This window comes from Panthera uncia, chromosome D2 (assembly GCF_023721935.1).
Source record: "Panthera uncia isolate 11264 chromosome D2, Puncia_PCG_1.0, whole genome shotgun sequence".
In the NCBI taxonomy this organism is placed as follows: Eukaryota; Metazoa; Chordata; class Mammalia; order Carnivora; family Felidae; genus Panthera; species Panthera uncia.
This window is the reverse complement of record NC_064818.1, coordinates 58,240,909-58,257,592: the sequence shown is the minus strand read 5'-3', so window position 1 is coordinate 58,257,592 and position 16,684 is coordinate 58,240,909. Positions and strand designations below refer to the sequence as shown.

General features: G+C 41.1%; 1 protein-coding gene, 1 non-coding gene and 1 pseudogene across 4 annotated transcripts in view; all 3 read left to right on the top strand.

Moving 5' to 3' along the window:
• The window catches only part of ARMH3 (armadillo like helical domain containing 3), a 178,273-nt gene that overhangs the window by 141,566 nt on the left and 20,023 nt on the right, over nucleotides 1–16,684 (top strand). Inside the window, exon 25 of one of the 3 annotated variants that reach the window (XM_049645599.1) lies at nucleotides 1,914–2,286. The exons of the other annotated variants lie outside the window; for them this stretch is intronic. Coding sequence (XP_049501556.1) covers nucleotides 1,914–2,114 — 201 coding nt within the window. The 3' untranslated portion in view covers nucleotides 2,115–2,286. Of the gene's footprint in view, nucleotides 1–1,913; nucleotides 2,287–16,684 lie in introns of those variants that run through there. 3 annotated transcript variants of the gene reach the window in all.
• LOC125932900 (40S ribosomal protein S29-like) lies at nucleotides 2,351–12,551 on the top strand (annotated as a pseudogene).
• LOC125933610 (U6 spliceosomal RNA) lies at nucleotides 11,276–11,382 on the top strand. Its single transcript, XR_007461024.1, has one exon. It is a non-coding gene; the product is annotated as a U6 spliceosomal RNA (small nuclear RNA).

Below are 16,684 nucleotides of genomic sequence, written 5' to 3'. Positions count from 1 at the left end.
AGTCCACAAGCCAGAGATGAGGTGATTTCTGTGGGGAGGGAGAGTACACAGTCCTATTCAAGAATGGAGAAGAGATAACGGCTCTGGAAGATTTACTTAGTGAGCAAGTAATTACATGCCTGCCGTTTGCAAGGTGTGGTGCTGGGTAGTGAGGATCCATGGTGAATAATCTAAGTGTAGTCCTTGCTGTCACAGAGTTTTGTACACTATCTCTCTTAGCAATCCTTTTCACTTTGGGAGTGGGGGAAGGGTGTTGCTATTCTAGGACCCTTTTCAAAACTGCCCTTAAAATAGTTGTTGCTTCTCTTCCCTAGCTGACTTTGAAGGGCTCTAAATGACAGCATTAGGGTGCACTTGGTTTTATTCTTAGCACTATCAGATTAGAAGTATTTGACCGCCTTGTTAATCTCCGACATGTGTTGGAGCACTTCTCCCCCTTCACTTCTGAACATAAATGGCTACTATCACTTAATGTTAAGTGTATTCACAGCTTCCCAAAGAGCTGGCTATGGGATCCATTTGGGCCCTGTAGTTGTTAGCAGCAAACTGAGTAGAGAGAAAAAAAATCAGGAACTTAATCCCCAAGTAGATTCTAAAGCACTCCTAGGGGCCACCTGGGTGGCTCAGTCGGTTGGGCGACCGACTTCAGCTCAGGTCGCGATCTCATGGTTTGTGAGTTCGAGCCCCCACGTCAGGTTCTGTGCTGACAGCTCAGAGCCTGGAGCCTGCTTCAGATTCTGTCTCTCCCTCTCTCTCTTCTTCTCCCCCCTTGTGTTCTATCAAAAATAAATAAACATTAAGTAAGTAAATAAATAAATAAAGTACCCCTAAAAAAAAAAAAAAAAGAAACCCAGAAGACTATGGATAGGTGTTAACTGGAATTTATAGCACTTAGTAAGACAGCAGACAAGAGAAGGCTCTTTGCTAGATCTGCCTGCCCCGCCTGCCATTTTCTTCTGGCAAGAGATTTGTGAATTTTGAGTTCCGACAGCACCCAGACACATTCCAGCCTCTGTTTGAGGCATTTCAGAGTGATATTTGTAAATTCATTATTGCTTACTGAACAAAGCCCATTCTCTTACACTGGTGATTCTTTTCAGATTTCCAGAAGATACATGACATTTTTCTGTTACTTCTCATTGGCTTCATGGAGGGCCGAGCTTTTTAATCAGTCAATACCCTCAGTGTGACAGAATAGTTGTTCATTATCTAGTGTGATAAACTGCATGCATTGTTATAACTTTATACACATGTCACATTTGTCTAAGGTTGATGGTGAAGCTTGTTCATTTTGACTCCTTTTTGTGTATATGATAAAATATACGTAAAATTTACTATTTTAACCATTATTAAGTGTAGAGTTCAGTGGCACTAAGTACATTCACATCTTTGTGCAGCCATCACCACCATCCACCTCCAGAACTTTTTCATCATTTCATACTGAAACCCCATGCCCATTAAACACCATCTGCCCGTTTCTCCTCCCCCCACCCCTGTAATCACTGTTTTACTTTCTCTCTATATATATATGTCCTTTTTTTTTTTTTTTTTTTTAATATCTGTTTATTTCTGGGAGAGCTCAAATGCGGAAAGAGTAGAGAGAGGGGGACAGGGGATCCAAAGCGGGTTCTGCACTGACAGGCTGACAGTAGCGAGCCCAATGTGGAGCTCAGACTCAGACCACAAGATTATGACCTGAGCCGAAGTAAGACACTCAACCAACTGAGCCACCCAGGTGCCCCAGTTTTTTTTTTCTTAAAGAGGGTCCATTTTGGGGTGTCCGGCTGGCTCAGTTGGTGGAATGTGTGACTCTTGATCTTGGGGATTATAGGTTCGAGCCCCATGTGTAGAGATTACTTTTAAAAGTTTTTTTTTTTGTTTTTTTTTTTAACGTTTATTTATTTTTGAGACAGAGAGAGACACAGCATGAACGGGGGAGGGGCAGAGAGAGAGGGAGACACAGAATCGGAAGCAAGCTCCAGGCTCCGAGCCATCAGCCCAGAGCCCGACGCGGGGCTCGAACTCGCGGACCGCGAGATCGTGACCTGAGCCTAAGTCGGACGCTCAACCGACTGAGCCACCCAGGTGTCCCAAAAGTTTTTTTTTTTAATTAAATCTTTTAAAAAAAAAAAAAAGGTCCATCTTTCTTAAAATTCTTAACCAGTCTTTGACACCTCCCCACCGGCCTCCAAATTTTAAGAATCACTGGCATAGTTCCTTTAGTAGTAAGTACCTTATACTTTCCTTGTTCCTGATGCCATCAGACCTTTGAAAATGCCCATTGAAGATCTTGAGCTCTTTTTAAACTATTCACTATTTGTTTTGGTTTACAAATGCTGTGACATATTGATTTATATCAGCTCTGATTTCCTAATAGACAAGAGAGGAAGGACTTCATGGTAGAATTTTACGGAAGATTCTCTAGAGCTCTGAATATCTAGAGTACGTAGTCACAATTTAGGATTCAAGTCAAAACCTTCTCTGAGTGCCTGATTCCTTAAGCTTTTAGTCACATTCATGACCAATTTTGTGACTTTGAAATATCCCATGGGAAAGCAAATAAATGGTTGGCCCACCCTTGCTTTCTTCAGCCTTCATTCACCTATCAGTATTTTAGCATTTAGCACCTGCTCTGTGCTCAGATTATGCTAGGCATTTGAGGAATAGAGAAGTATGGTAAAGGGCCTTTGTTCTCAAAGGATGGAATAAGTTCAAGAGATGGCTTAACACAGCTTATCGATAGCTGACCAGTACTAGCAGTGGGATCTGTGAACTCCTGTTAGAGGAAGACCTTTGCAGGTTGTGGTGGTCAGGAAAGGCCATATGGAAGAGAGAAGAATTGAGTTGAGCCTTGAAAGAGCAGGGATAGGAATTGGGTCAATAGAGAGGCATAGATTGTAAAATGTACTCAAAGCGAGGACCTGAAAAGGACAGAAAGAAAGGAGAAGAGTACCAGAGTTTCTGTAACCCTTGTCCTTGGATCACAGGATATCCAGAGGCTGGATGACTTAGAAATACAATTTTGTCATTTCAATTGTCATCACAGACCCCATAACCCACAATGTACTGACTCTCCTCCCTGACCTAATTGTACTGCCTTTGATTCAATTCATAAGTGTTAATCAAAGGCCTAGTATGAGCCAGCCTCAGTGCTAGGCATGTGATAAGGCCTAATGAGCAAACCAAGCTTTTAAAAAAAATGGTAAAAAGTACATAACAAAATTTACCATCTTAACCATTTAAGTGTACAGTACACTAGTGTTGATATGTGTGCATCATTGCACTGTTGATCTCTAGAACTTTTTCATCTTGCAAAACGAAACCCCTCTCCATTGAACAACTTCCTTTCCCACCTCCTCCTCACCCCTGGCAACCACTATTCTACTTTGTTTTTCCGAGTGGGCAAACCTTTCTTGAAGCTGGTGTTCCTTTCATCCAAGTGGCTGAGGAGACTACTAGACATTTCTCTACAGGGAGGCTTAGCAATTTTCCAGGAGGATAAGCAAGGTGGTCTGCTGGCATCCCCATATGTCACAGGACCATAGGACAATGTAACCAGATTCTTAAGTTTTCTACTTTCGGAATTTTATGGAGTTTTACCTCCCATTATCTCTTTAAGTCTCCACTCTCACTGTGGGCTTTGGATTTTGGACTCAGAGGAGGCACGAATAATATTGTATATTGCAAGAGGTATCTTTAAAAGTATCGTGACAAAGCAAAGAATATAACTTATTTATAGGATTAGATTAAAGTAAATTAGGGAAAAGAGATGCTTCACATCTGAAGGTTACATTGGAAGCTAGTATACCTATTAGTAATCTTTCTAAACCTTTTTGATTTTCTCCTGATCCTAAGATGAGAGCCACTACAAATAAATGCTAGGCATTGAGAAATCCTAGTGAAATCTTGGGGTGCCGGCGGGGGCTCAGTCGGTTGAGCATCGACCTTGGCTCAGGTCATGATCTCACGGTTTATGTATGAGCCAGCTCTAGCACATTACTAGTTGTTGAGGAGCATTGGGAGAAGCAGGCTGTAAAGTTGTGAGGCAGGACTTTCTGAGCAGGGAGTGAGTGTAGCTCACTTTCCCCATGAGAGCCACTGATAGAAAGTTCTCCCCAGGACAGTTGAGATCTCTGAGTATTCCACTCTGAGAGTCCCTGTGATGTTTTTTCATCTTAGAGTAGGGCCTTAACCACCATGGAAAGCAGCCTTGACGGAGACACCTGCTGGAGACCTAAGATTTAGGATTCCTATGATGATAGCCATGACTCAGTTTCCTGTTGTTTTTCCACAACAGCCTGTAGTTTTGCACTGCCTCTCTATAACCCTGAGCGATGGTTGCTGTGTGAACTCTTACTGAGTGCAAACATGCGACACAGCATTGGCTGTCTGAGACCCTGCCTTCCTTGTTGCCTTTGTTTAGACTCCAGCTGAATGTTGACCTGTTTGGCAGAAAAAAAGTTCAATATGAGTTGTTTGTTAACTGGATCCACTAAAACAGGAAAGACAGAGTCAGTGGAAGAAGGATTTTCTTACAAGCTGCTTAACCTCGGAAATCAACTTTATGTTATATAGGGCATCTTAAGAAGGTCCAGATAAGAGGATAAGCTGATGATGTGCTGCCAGGATGGCCGTGGTCTCACTTGGACCAGGAGGTGGGCTTCACTGCCAGAGAAAGGGGAGACAGTATCTTGGATTTTAAGAGGACACAAATAGATAAAAGGAAAGGAAAAGCTAGTAGTTCTTGAGCTGGGCACTTTTATATAGGTTATTTGCTTCATTGTTGTATCAACTATTTGGGATAGGTACAGCTATCTTATAGATGAGGGTGCTAATGAGGCTAAGTAATTTGTCCATGGTCACACAGCTGTTAGTGCAAAGCCATAATGTGAACATAAGTCTGTCTGACACTGAAGTCTGAGCTCCTTCCACTTCATCAGGCCAAGGCATGTGTGACAGCTTGAGCTTGCCAGGTATTCTGAAGGAAGGTGGAGGGAGAAGCAGAGACAGTGCAGATAATAGGGCTCATTCCTGGGGGCGTGGGAAAAGGCCCTGGTTTGGGAAGAGACCGTTCAGTTGAGGAAGGAAAGTACTGAACAGGGGCCTGGAGAGTTTGCCTGTCAGCCAGACAGAAATGCCTGAGTAGAGGCTTCTGGCACAGTATGATAACTTTATAAATGAGGAAAGAGTCTCTTTATTCCATCAAGCATGTCAGCAAAGTTACTGTGAGAAATAAAGCTTTTCCACAGACCAAAGGCGACTTAAAAAAAATAAAAAGATTTTTTTGTAATAGACAATATATTTATATGGGTCAAAATCTAAAAGCATACTGAATTTTAATTGTTTTTAAAGTAGTAGTTCCATTTTGTTAAAACAACAACAAAACAAAGACTCTCAAAATTAATGTCCCGCAGCCAAGCTAGATGAATGTAGAGGTCACTGGTAAAGAGCTCAGCTTATTATTCATCTCTGCCACTGACAGCATTTTCTCCAATTAAATATGAATTGTGAAATGTGCATTACATGAACTTCTGGTCTTCCTCAGTCAGGCTTCACTGCCACTGAAGCTTCATTGGCAGCGAATAGAGGAATAGTGTTGGAGCTTGTAGGAATTGCAGTATTTGTCAGCTTTTCCAGAGGTTACAGGGGACAGCAGCCCTTGCTTTCTTGGTTTAATCTAAGAAGGATCCTTTATTCCAATTATTAAATGAGAGTGTACAAGTAAGACTTCCCCCTTTGGTTTGTTTTTTGGTCACCTCTTTCCTCCCAAATAGATCTTCTGGGAACTTTTATTTCCACTGCAACCCTTTCCTCAGGAGGTAGCTCAAAACTCTATAAGGTGTGGTAGAAAGAGCACGGTTTGCCACTGTGGTAACATCAGAGGCCTCAAGTGTTGCCATGCAAATTTACCTCTTCTAAGTTGTGCTAACGGGAAATGTTTTTGGTGGGTACCATAACAGTACTTCGACTTTTCGCAGTGATAACTGCACAAAGGAGGTTGCAGTCTTAAAAATGACCCACTCAACTAGAAGGGAAACTGTGGATAGCTCACAACTAGGATTTCTGGTAAAGAATTCTGTCTTTTTGGAAGGGATAGATCCGTGAGTCCTGGCAGGGAGGCAGAGACCCCATGTCACAGTGCTCGTGAGTTAGGAGCAGAGATGATGTTTTCTCTCTCCCTCCGTGATATGTTGCCAAAGAAAGACACCTCAGGTGGGGAGGACAGACACACTTGCCTCTTGGGTTGAACGGGGAGGAGTGGCCTGCCTATAATAAGCCACAGAGAAGGAGAACGCCTGATGCAATACTTGTGTGTCATGATTCCCCCACCTTCATTTCCTTGGCTGCCTCTTAGTGTGATTGCGTGCCTTGCTTGTGGAGGGAAAGGGCCTGGGCACTGGGCACACTGGATCTGTAATTAGTGCAAAGAAAAGCGTTACAAGGGCTGTCTAGGGCTTCAGCCAAATAAAGTCAGGGAGGTGGGGGCAACTGCCCAGGGAAATTAAAGAAAGTCACTGTCACCACTCCTTTAACCAGCTGATGGCCTCTCACTAATCACCACTGTGAGGTTCATTATCTGATCCACCTTGCTGAAGGGCAGAGCCAGTCTGTCAGATCAATAAATCTCAGGGTAGTGGAAAGCCCTTTGGTAGCAGGCTTGAAAGACATGGACGGGACTGGGAGAATTGGCCAACTTATATTGGTTTTGAAATTGAGTTTAATCCTGAAGTATAGGAGATGAAAATAGAAAAAAAGGGGAGAAACTTCTACGTATTATATGCAAGGTAGCTGTATAGAGGAAACAGTTACCTTTTAAAAGGCGTCATCTTTTTTAGCCTAAGAGATTTGTTCACCTTTTGGATCCTTGTTTCCAAACAATTATATTGGATAATTGTGCCCTGGAGAGATATCCAGGTTATCCTGGATAGAAAGTCACTGTAAGCACACAGTAGAGGGAGAAGTGCTCACTCAATAGAGTCTGTGATTTTTGTTACCAGGCTGTTACTTGTTCTAGTTCCTGGGCTGTTGGCTTGTTTTCTTTTTTTCAGCCGCTTTGAGCTAAAGTGTTTTAAAAAACAACCAATCCTTGCCTCTCAAGGAAACCCTCAAGAACCTCCTTTGGTCTAAGAATTCTCTGATTTTGAGTGTCTTTGGTTAGAGCAGTAAGACAAGGAATATGTGCCCTAGCCTCAAGTTCCCCAGAGTAATTTCCTTCGGTGCAACAAGTATAGAAGTATCTGCTATGTGCCAAGCCAGGGGCTATAAAAATGCAAAGATTGTGCCTGCCTTGAAGACTTCACAGTGTAAGAATCAGCGTCACTACTTCTTGGTTAGACCTTTGCCTGTGTAGACCTCACTCAGCTGATGTATGCGGCATGCTTGCAGCAGCCCCACTTGACCTTGTATAAACCTAAGGACAGATAAAACCTCCCTGGTCTCCTTGTACCCTAGAGAAATATTGCCTCAGAAATCCATAAGTGGTTGACCAGTGACCCTTATTTAGAATGAGTTTCCACAAGGAGACCCATGATCATTTCGTATCTTTATCCTTGCCTCAGTTTCACTAAAAAGGCAAAAATCAGAACCTTCATTAGATTGGTAAAGACAGGAAGGACCCTATAAACCCCCAAGCTTGGCAAATTATTGAGTTTGTCAGAAGGTCCAGGTAAGTACAGCCACTTATAAAAACCTCATGTAGCTAGTGTCCACTTGAAAAGTATTCCAGACACTGTTGATTGCCACCCAGAGCCCGTCTGTCTGTCTGTCTGTCTGTCTGTCTATCTATCTGTCTATTGTTTTTATTTTGTAGGGGGGAAGAGCATAGACAAGGGGCAGAAAGAGGGAGAGAGAAAATCCTAGGCAAACTCCACATACAGCACAGAGCCCGACACAGGGCCCCTGAAATCATGACTTGAGCCAAAATCAAGAGTCAGAAATCAAGAGTTGAAATCAAGCCACACAGGTGCCCTTGCCCAGAGTCCATTGAATTTGTTAGGGAGGATTTCAAGGAGTGGAGGAGTGGAAAGGAGGAGCACAATGAGGAGAATCCTTGGCATTGTCAAAATACTGAGAATTCCTAACTTAGTTACTTGCCATCAGTCTGAATCATTCTTGCCCCAACCAAAAATGGAATAGTAATACCAAAAAAAGACATAAGCTTACTGCCATAGTTGTACATCTTTTTTTTTTAATTAAAATTTTTTAAGAGAAAGAGAGCATACAAATGGGAGAGAAGGGCAGAAGAGGGAGAGAGATAGAAAGAGAGAGGGGGAATCTTAAACAGGCTCCACCCTCAGTGTGGAGCCTGATGTGGGGCTCGATCCCACAACCCTAGGATCATGACCTGAGCTGAATCAAGAGTTGGGCCCTCAACCAACTGAGCCACCCAGGTGCCCCCATCTTTTTTGTTTTTAATCTAGTCATGATTTACTGAATTTTTAAAAACTTTATTGAGGTATACTTGACATAATATATATCATGCAAATACATATATCCACCATCCACCCCACTCCCACCCCCACAACATGTAGAACATGTCCATCCCTGCAAAAAGTTCTCCTTTGTGGTCAGTCTTAACCATGAGTCTGGGCCCTAATCAACCACCAGTGTCTTTTCTGTGTGCTCTTTTGTGTCTGAGATTCATCTATATTATGACACTCTTAGGTATTTACTGAAAGAGAAATGAAACTATGTCCACTCAAAGACTTGTACACAAGTGTTTATAGTAGCATTATTCATAATAACTAAAAACTAGAAACAACCTAAATGTCCATTAGCAACTGAATAGATTAAAAAATGTGATACATCCATATAATGGAGTATTACTCCTCCATAAAACAGAATAAAGTACTGATACATGCTGCAATATGGATGACTCTTGAAAACATGTGCTAAGTGAAAGAAGCCACACACAAAGACCCAAAGGATTCCATTTATTTGAAATGTCCAGAATAGACATATCTATAAAGACAGAAAATACATTAGTGGTTACCCATGGCTAGGGTTGGGAAACAGAATGGGGAATGGCTGCTAATGGGTACAAGGTTTTTTGAAGGGCTGATGAAAATGTTCTAAGTTTAGATCATAGTGATAGTTGTACAACCATGTGAATACACTAGAAGTATTAAGGGGCGCCTGGGTGACTCAGTCATTTGATTATCCGACTTCGGCTCAGGTCATGATCTCGCTGTTCGTGAGTTCGAGTCCTGTGTTGGGCTCTGTGCTCACAGCTCAGAGCCTGGAGCCTGCTTTGGATTCTGTGTCTCCCTCTCTCTCTGCCCCTCCCCTGCTCATGCCCTGTCTCTTATCTCTCTCTCAAAAATAAACAAACATTAAAAAAAATTTTAAGCATTGAATTGTATACTTTAAATGAGTTAATTTTATGGTATATAAATTATATCTCAATAAAGATCTTTTTTAAAAAATGCCAAACCATTTTCAAAAATGTTGTACCATTTTTCATTCCAACTGACAATGAGTAAGAGTTTTAGCCACTCCATATTCTTGTCACACTTGGAATTGTCTTTTTAATTTTACTTATTCTATGGGTATGCAGTGTTCTCATTATACTACATACATTACAATTTTAAAAATTAGTATTGTGTTTTGCCTTGTCACATGCAAGATGTGTCACATCCAAAATGGGTCACCAGCAGCTCTCCTAGAGCCATTTGAGGAAATTTGGCCAGGGTTCTTGTTCTGTTCAAACCCACATGGTCTGATCCAGAAACACAGCCTCGATATGTGCCGGCTGTATTTTCATCAGTGCACAAAGGATATATGCTTCATTAAGTTGGGTTAAGTGAACTTCCTTGAATGGGTCATCCGAGATACCTACCTGATGGTGGATATCTAAGAGACCTAGCTTAATGCTAACTCATTTTACATAAAATAAAAATACTGCAGTTATGGTTCTTAAAAAAAATAAATAACTTACTATCAATTTTATTTTGCATTATGACAAGTGATGTTGAGCAGTTGTCATTTGCTTACTGGACATTATATATCTTTTGTGAAGTGTCCAGACTATTTGGTTATTTAAAAAATCGGTGGGTGCCTCGGTGGCCCAGTTAGTTAAAGTGTCAGACTCTTGATTTTGGCTCAAGTCATGATCCCACACGGTTAGTGAGATCGAGCGGGCCCGGTGTGAGTCTGTGCACTGACAGCACAGAGCCTGCTTGGGATTCTCTCCCCCTCTCCGTCCCTCCCCCACTGTGCACACACTCTCTTTCTCAAAGTAAATAAATACTTGAATTTGAAAATCCGTTCATTTGTCTTGTGTGTGTGTTATTTAAGAGTTTTTGTGTATTCTGGATGCAAGTTCTTTGTCATATATATTTATTGCAAATATTTTCTCCTAGTCTATGGCTTGCCTTTTGCATTGTCTTAATGATGTTTTTTAAAGTCGAGACTTTTTAATGAAGACCTATGTATATCTATTTAGTTAGTTAGTACTTACTTAAAGTTTATTTTGAGAGAGAGAGAAGGAGAGAGCAAACACAAGCAGGAGAGTGGCAGGGAGAGAGGGAGAAAGAGAATCGCAAGCACTGGGATCCACACTGTGAGCACAGAGCCTGATGTGGGGCTCAAACACGCCAAGTGTGAGATCGTGACCTGAGCCAAAATCAAGAGTTGGATGCTTAACTTACTGAGCCACCCAGGCTCCCCTAATAACAACTAATTTTAATTTAATTCAACATTCATGAAGATAAATTTATTAATCTTTGTAATGATTTGTGCTTTTGTGTTTTATTTAGTAAATCTTTGCCTACTCCTAGCTGTGAAATTTTTCACCTATATTTTCCTCTGTAAGTTTTATACTTCTAGCTTTCACATTTAGTTCCATGATCCATTTCACGTTATTTTTTTTTTTTAAATAATCTCTATGTTCAATGTGGGGCTCAAACTCAAGACCCCAAGATCAAGAAGTCACATGCTCTACTGACTGAGACAGCCAGGCACTCCTCTGCCTTTTTTTTACATTGATACTTTTATATGGTGTGTGATGAGTAAATGTTCATTCTACCCCCCTCCACCCCCTACCTCACATATCCAGTTGTTCCACCGTTGTTGTTGAAAAGACTGTTCTCTCTCCTATTGAAGTGCCTTGGCACATTTGTAAAAAATCAATTGACCATATATATGCGGGTTCTGTTCCTTTGGTCTGCATGTCTAAATTTATGCCCTATATTGTTTAGATTATTGTAAGTCTGTAGTAAATCTCAAAGTCGGGTAATATTAGTCCTTTAATTTTGTTCTTTTTAAAACTTGTTTTGTGCTTGCTTTGGCAGCACACATGCTAAAACTGGAACGATACAGAGAAGATTAGCACAGCCCCTCCGCAAAGATGACATGCAAATTCAGGACGAATTCCATATTTTTACTAGAAAAAAAGTTGTTTTGGATATTCTAGGGTCCCTTGCCCTTCCATTTAAAGATGAGCTTGTCGCGGGGTGCCTGGGTGGCTCAGTCGGTTAAGCCTCCGACTTCAGCTCAGGTCACGATCTCACGGCTCACGGTCCGTGAGTTCGAGCCCCGCATCGGGCTCTGGGCTGATGGCTCAGAGCCTGGAGCCTGCTTCCGATTCTGTGTCTCCCTCTCTCTCTGCCCCTCCCCCGTTCATGCTCTGTCTCTCTCTGTCTCAAAAATAAATTAAAATAAATAAATAAATAAATAAATAAATAAATAAAAAATAAAGATGAGCTTGTCGGGGCGCCTGGGTGGCTCAGTCGGTTGAGTGTCCGACTTTGGCTCAGGTCATGATCTCACAGCTCGTGAGTTCGAGCCCCGCGTTGGGCTCTGTGCTGGCAGCTCAGAGCCTGGACCCTGCTTCAAATTCTGTGTCTCCCTCTCTCTCTGCTCCTCCTCGGCTCATGCTCTGTCTCTCTCTCCTTCAAAAACAAATAAAAACATTAAAAAAAAAAAAAAAAAAAAAAAAGATGAGCTTGTCCATTTCTACAGAAAAAGCCTGCTAAAATTTTGATTGGAATTGCATTGACTCTAGAACCCCAAGATCAAGAGTTATATTCTCTACCACCAGCCAGCCAGGCGCCCCTGGATTTTCTCTTTATTCTGATATAGAATTACAGTGATTGATTTTTAATATTAACTTAACCTTACATTCCTGGGATAAACCCCTCTTGATCATGATAATAGTATTTATTTTATGTGTTACAGAATTTGAATTGCTAATATTTTGTAGATTATTTTTGCATCAGTATTTATGAGGGATGTTAGGTCCATAGTTTTCTTGTGATGTCTTTGTCTGGTTTTAATACTAGAGTAATGTTACCCTATAAAATAAGTTGGGGTGTAGCAGGATTCTCTCACAGAGAGTTGTGACACTGAGGCTTTTCTTTCCAGGAAGTAACTTTATTCCTGCTGGCACTGCTCAGTTGGGTTCCTACCTGAAGAACTGAGCCCCGAATGTCACGTGGCATAGTTTTTAATATATTTTTTACTTTTCTTAATGTGTTTTTTACTTTTTTATCTCCCATATATGGTAACATATGATTAAGTGGTCTCATGTTACAAGGTCATGTTTGTGTTATCATGGGATGTTATCATGTTTGCATATAACCAGGTTGCCTTGAGGTTTTTTTTTTTTCCTTTTCCTTTTCTTCTTTTTTTTCAATAGGGAGGAGACCCTACCACAGGAGCATATTCCTTCCTTTCTCTATTTTTATTTTATTTTTATTTTATTTTATTTTATTTTATTTATTTTTTCTTTCTCCATTTTTTAAAAAAGAGTTTGTGTAGGGAAAAAAAAGGTTTACGTAGGATTGGTATTATTTCTTGCTTAATGATTAATAGAATTAACCATTGAGGGCATCCAGGCCTAGAGTTTTCCTTGTGAAGAATTTTTTTTTAATTAAAAAAATTTTTTTTAATGTTTATTCAGTTTTTTAGAGTGAGAGAGACAGAGTGCAAGTTGGGGAGGGGCAGAGAGAGAGAGGGAGACACAGAATCTGAAGCAAACTTCAGGCTCAAGCTGTCAGCATAGAGACCGTTGTGGGGCTCGAACTCCCGAACCATGAGATCATGACCTGAGCTGAAGTTCAGTGCCCCAAGTGCCCCAAGAATGTTTTTGTTAAGTTTATTTATTTATTTTGAGAAAGAGAGCAGGGGAGGGGCAGAGAGAGAGGGAGAGAGAGAGAATCCCAAGCAGGCTCCACGCTGTCAGCACAGACCCCGATGTGGAGCTCCACCCCGTGAACCAAGAGACCATGACCTGAGCCGAAATTAAGAGTCAGACGTTCAACTGACTGAGCCACCCTAGGCACCCCTGTAAGAAGAATTTTTTACCTAAAATTTTATTATGAAAAATTTCAAACATATAGTAAAGATGAAAAATTATATAGCAAATACTGATAAAACCACCTAGATTCTGTCATTTACCATATTTTTTCACATATCTGATCCATAGGATGGCGCTCGATCAATCTATTTTATTTTTTTATGCATTTCAAAGTAAAATTGCATACATCAGTATACTTCTGTGGGAAGCATTTTAATTAATTCAGCTTTTTTAATAGACTTAGGAATAGTCAAGTCTCCTACTTGTTCTTGGGCCAGTTTTAGTAATTTGTGTCTTCAGGAATATGGATTGTTAAATTTATTGGTAAAATTTGTTCATGTATATCCTTTTTTCTTTTTTTTTAATGTTTATTTTATTTATTTTTTTTTTAATTTTTTTTTTTTAACGTTTATTTTATTTTTGAGACAGAGAGAGACAGAGCATGAACGGGGGAGGGTCACAGAGAGAGGGAGACACAGAACCTGAAACAGGCTCCAGGCTCTGAGCTGTCGGCACAGAACCCGACGCGGGGCTCAAACTCACGGACCGCGAGATCGTGACCTGAGCCGAAGTCAGATGCTTAACCGACCAAGCCACCCAGGCGCCCCTATTTTATTTATTTTTGAGAGAGACAGTGAGAGCATGCAAGTGGGGAAGGAGCAGAGAGAGGGAGACAGAGAATACCAAGCAGGCTCCATGCTGTCAGTGCAGAGCCCAGTGTGGGGCTGAAACTCCCGAACCATGAGTTCATGACCCAAGCTGAGATCAAGAGTCAATGCTTAACCACCTGAGCCACCCAGCCGCCCCTATCCTTTTTTCTTTTAAATGCCTGTAAGATTTATCATTCATGATGAATAATGTGTATGTTTCCTCTCTTATTCCTGACCAGTCTGGCTGTAGGTTTATCAATTTTATTAATCTTTCCAGAGAATTAGTTTTTAGTTTCATTCATTTTCTGTTATTTTTGTGTTTTCTATTTCTTTGATTTATATGATTATCTTTGTTATTTCCTTCTGTTTGCTTTGGTTTAATTTGCTCTTCTTTTTCTAATTTCTTAAGGTAGAAACTTAGATAACTAATTTTAATTCTTTTTTTTTTTTTAAGTTTATTTATTTTAAGAGATAGTGTGAGCGGGGAGGGACAGAGAGAGAGGGAGAAACCCATGCAGGCTCCTCACTGACAGTACACAGACCATGCAGGGCTTGAGCTCATGAAACTGTGAGATCGTGACATGAGCTGAAACCAAGAGTCAGATGCTTAACCAACTGAGCCACCCAGGCACCCATCTTATTTTCTAATATAAAAATTTAGTGCTATAAATTTCCCATGTTAGCAACATTCTACAAATTTTGGTTAGTTGTGTTTTCATTTTCATTCACTTCACAGTATTTTCTCATATCTTTAGTGATATTTAGAAATATGTTGTTTTGAGAGACTTAGGTGGATCAGTTGGTTGAGCATCTGACTTCAGCTCAGTCATGATCTTACAGTTCATGAGTTCGAGCCCTGCATCATGGTCCATGCTGACAATGTGGAGTCTGCTTGGGTTTCTCTGTCACCTTCTCTCTCTGCCCCTCCTCCACTCATGCTGTCTCTCTCTCAAAACAAATAAAAATAAATAAAAAAATAGAAATGTGTTGTTTTGTTTCTATTATTTGGGGATTTTTTTTTTTAATGTTCTTTTATTTTTGATAGAGAGAGAGAGAGAGAGAGACAGGGCACAAGAGCCGGGAAGGGGCAGAGAAGGGAGGGAGACAGAGGATCCAAAATGGGTTCTGCACTGACAGCAGAGTCTGATGCAGGACTCAAACTCACAAACTGTGAGATTATGACCTGAGCCAAAGTCAGACACTTAACCAACTGAGCCACCCAGGTGCCCCTATTTGGGGATTTTTTTTTTTTAATTAAAAAAAATTTTTTTTTAATGTTTATTTATTTTTGAGACAGGGACAGATTGTGAGCTGGGAGGGGCAGAGAGAGAGGGAGACACAGAATCTGAAACAGGCTCCAGGCTCCAAGGCATCAGCACAGAGTCCGACATGGGGCCCGAACTCACAAACCATAAGATCGTGACCTGTGACCTGAGCCAAAGTGGGACGCTTAACCGACTGAGCTACTCAGGCGCCCCAGGGGATTTTTTTCTTTTTAATGCTTATTTATTTTTTAGAGAGAGAGACAGAGAGCCAGTGGGGGAGGGACAGAGAGAAAGGGTAATAGAGGATCCGAAATGGGTTCTGTGCTGACAGCAGAGAGCCTGATGCGGGGTTTGAACTTGCAAACTGGGAGATCATGACCTGAGCCGAAGTCGGATGCTTAACTCACTGAACCACCCAGGTGCCCCTGGGGATGTTTTTTTGTTTTTTTGTTTTTTTGGTTTTTTTTTTAATTTTTATTTATTTTGAGAGAGAGAGAGAAAGAGAGAGTACACATGCACACGAGTAGGGAAAGGGCAGAGAGACAGAGAAAATCCCAAGCGGGCTCCATGCTCAGTGGGGAGCCAGATTTGGTGCTCTATCTCATGGCCTTGAGATCACAACCTGAACCATAATAACCAAGAGTCGGTTCCTTAACCGACTGAGCTACCCAGGTTCCCCTTGGGGATTTTCCAGATAAATTTCTGTTACTGATTTCTTATTTTTAATATACTTTTTTTAATGTTTATTTTTGAGAGACAGAGACAGAGTGTGAGCGGGGCAGGGTTAGAGAGGGAGGGAGACACAGAATCTGAAGCAGTCTCCAGCCTCTGAGCTGTCATCACAGAGCCAGATGCAGGGCTCAAACTGACTGACTTCAAGATTATGACCTGAGCCAAAGTTGGTTGCTCAACCCACTGAGCCCCCCGGGTGCCCCTCTGTTATTAATTTCTTACTTAATTCTTTGGTAGACAGAAAATATACTCCATGTGATTGATTTCAGTCCTTCTAAATTTATTGAGATTTGTTTTATGGTCTAGCATATGCTCTATGTTGTTGAATGTTCCTGTGTGCATTTTTTTATTTTTGAGAGAGATTGTGCACATGTCGGGGAGAGGGGCAGAGGGAGAGAGACAGAGAGAGAGAGAGAATCTTAAGCAGTCTCTATGTTCAACACAGAGCCAGATTCGGGGCTTGATCTCACAACCCTGGAATCATGACTTGAGCTGAAATCAAGAGTTAGGTACTCAACCGACTGAGCCACTCAGGCTCCCCAATTCTGTGTGCATTTTAAAAGAATGTATACTTTGCTGTTATTGAATAGAATGTTCTATAAATGACTTTAGGTCAGTTTGGTTGGTAATGTTTAAATCTTCTGTCCTCACTGATTTTCAGTCTAATCGTTTTATCAGTTATGAGGAGTATTGAAACTTACAGCTGTAATAGTAGACTTTTCTATTTCTTCCTTTAGTTC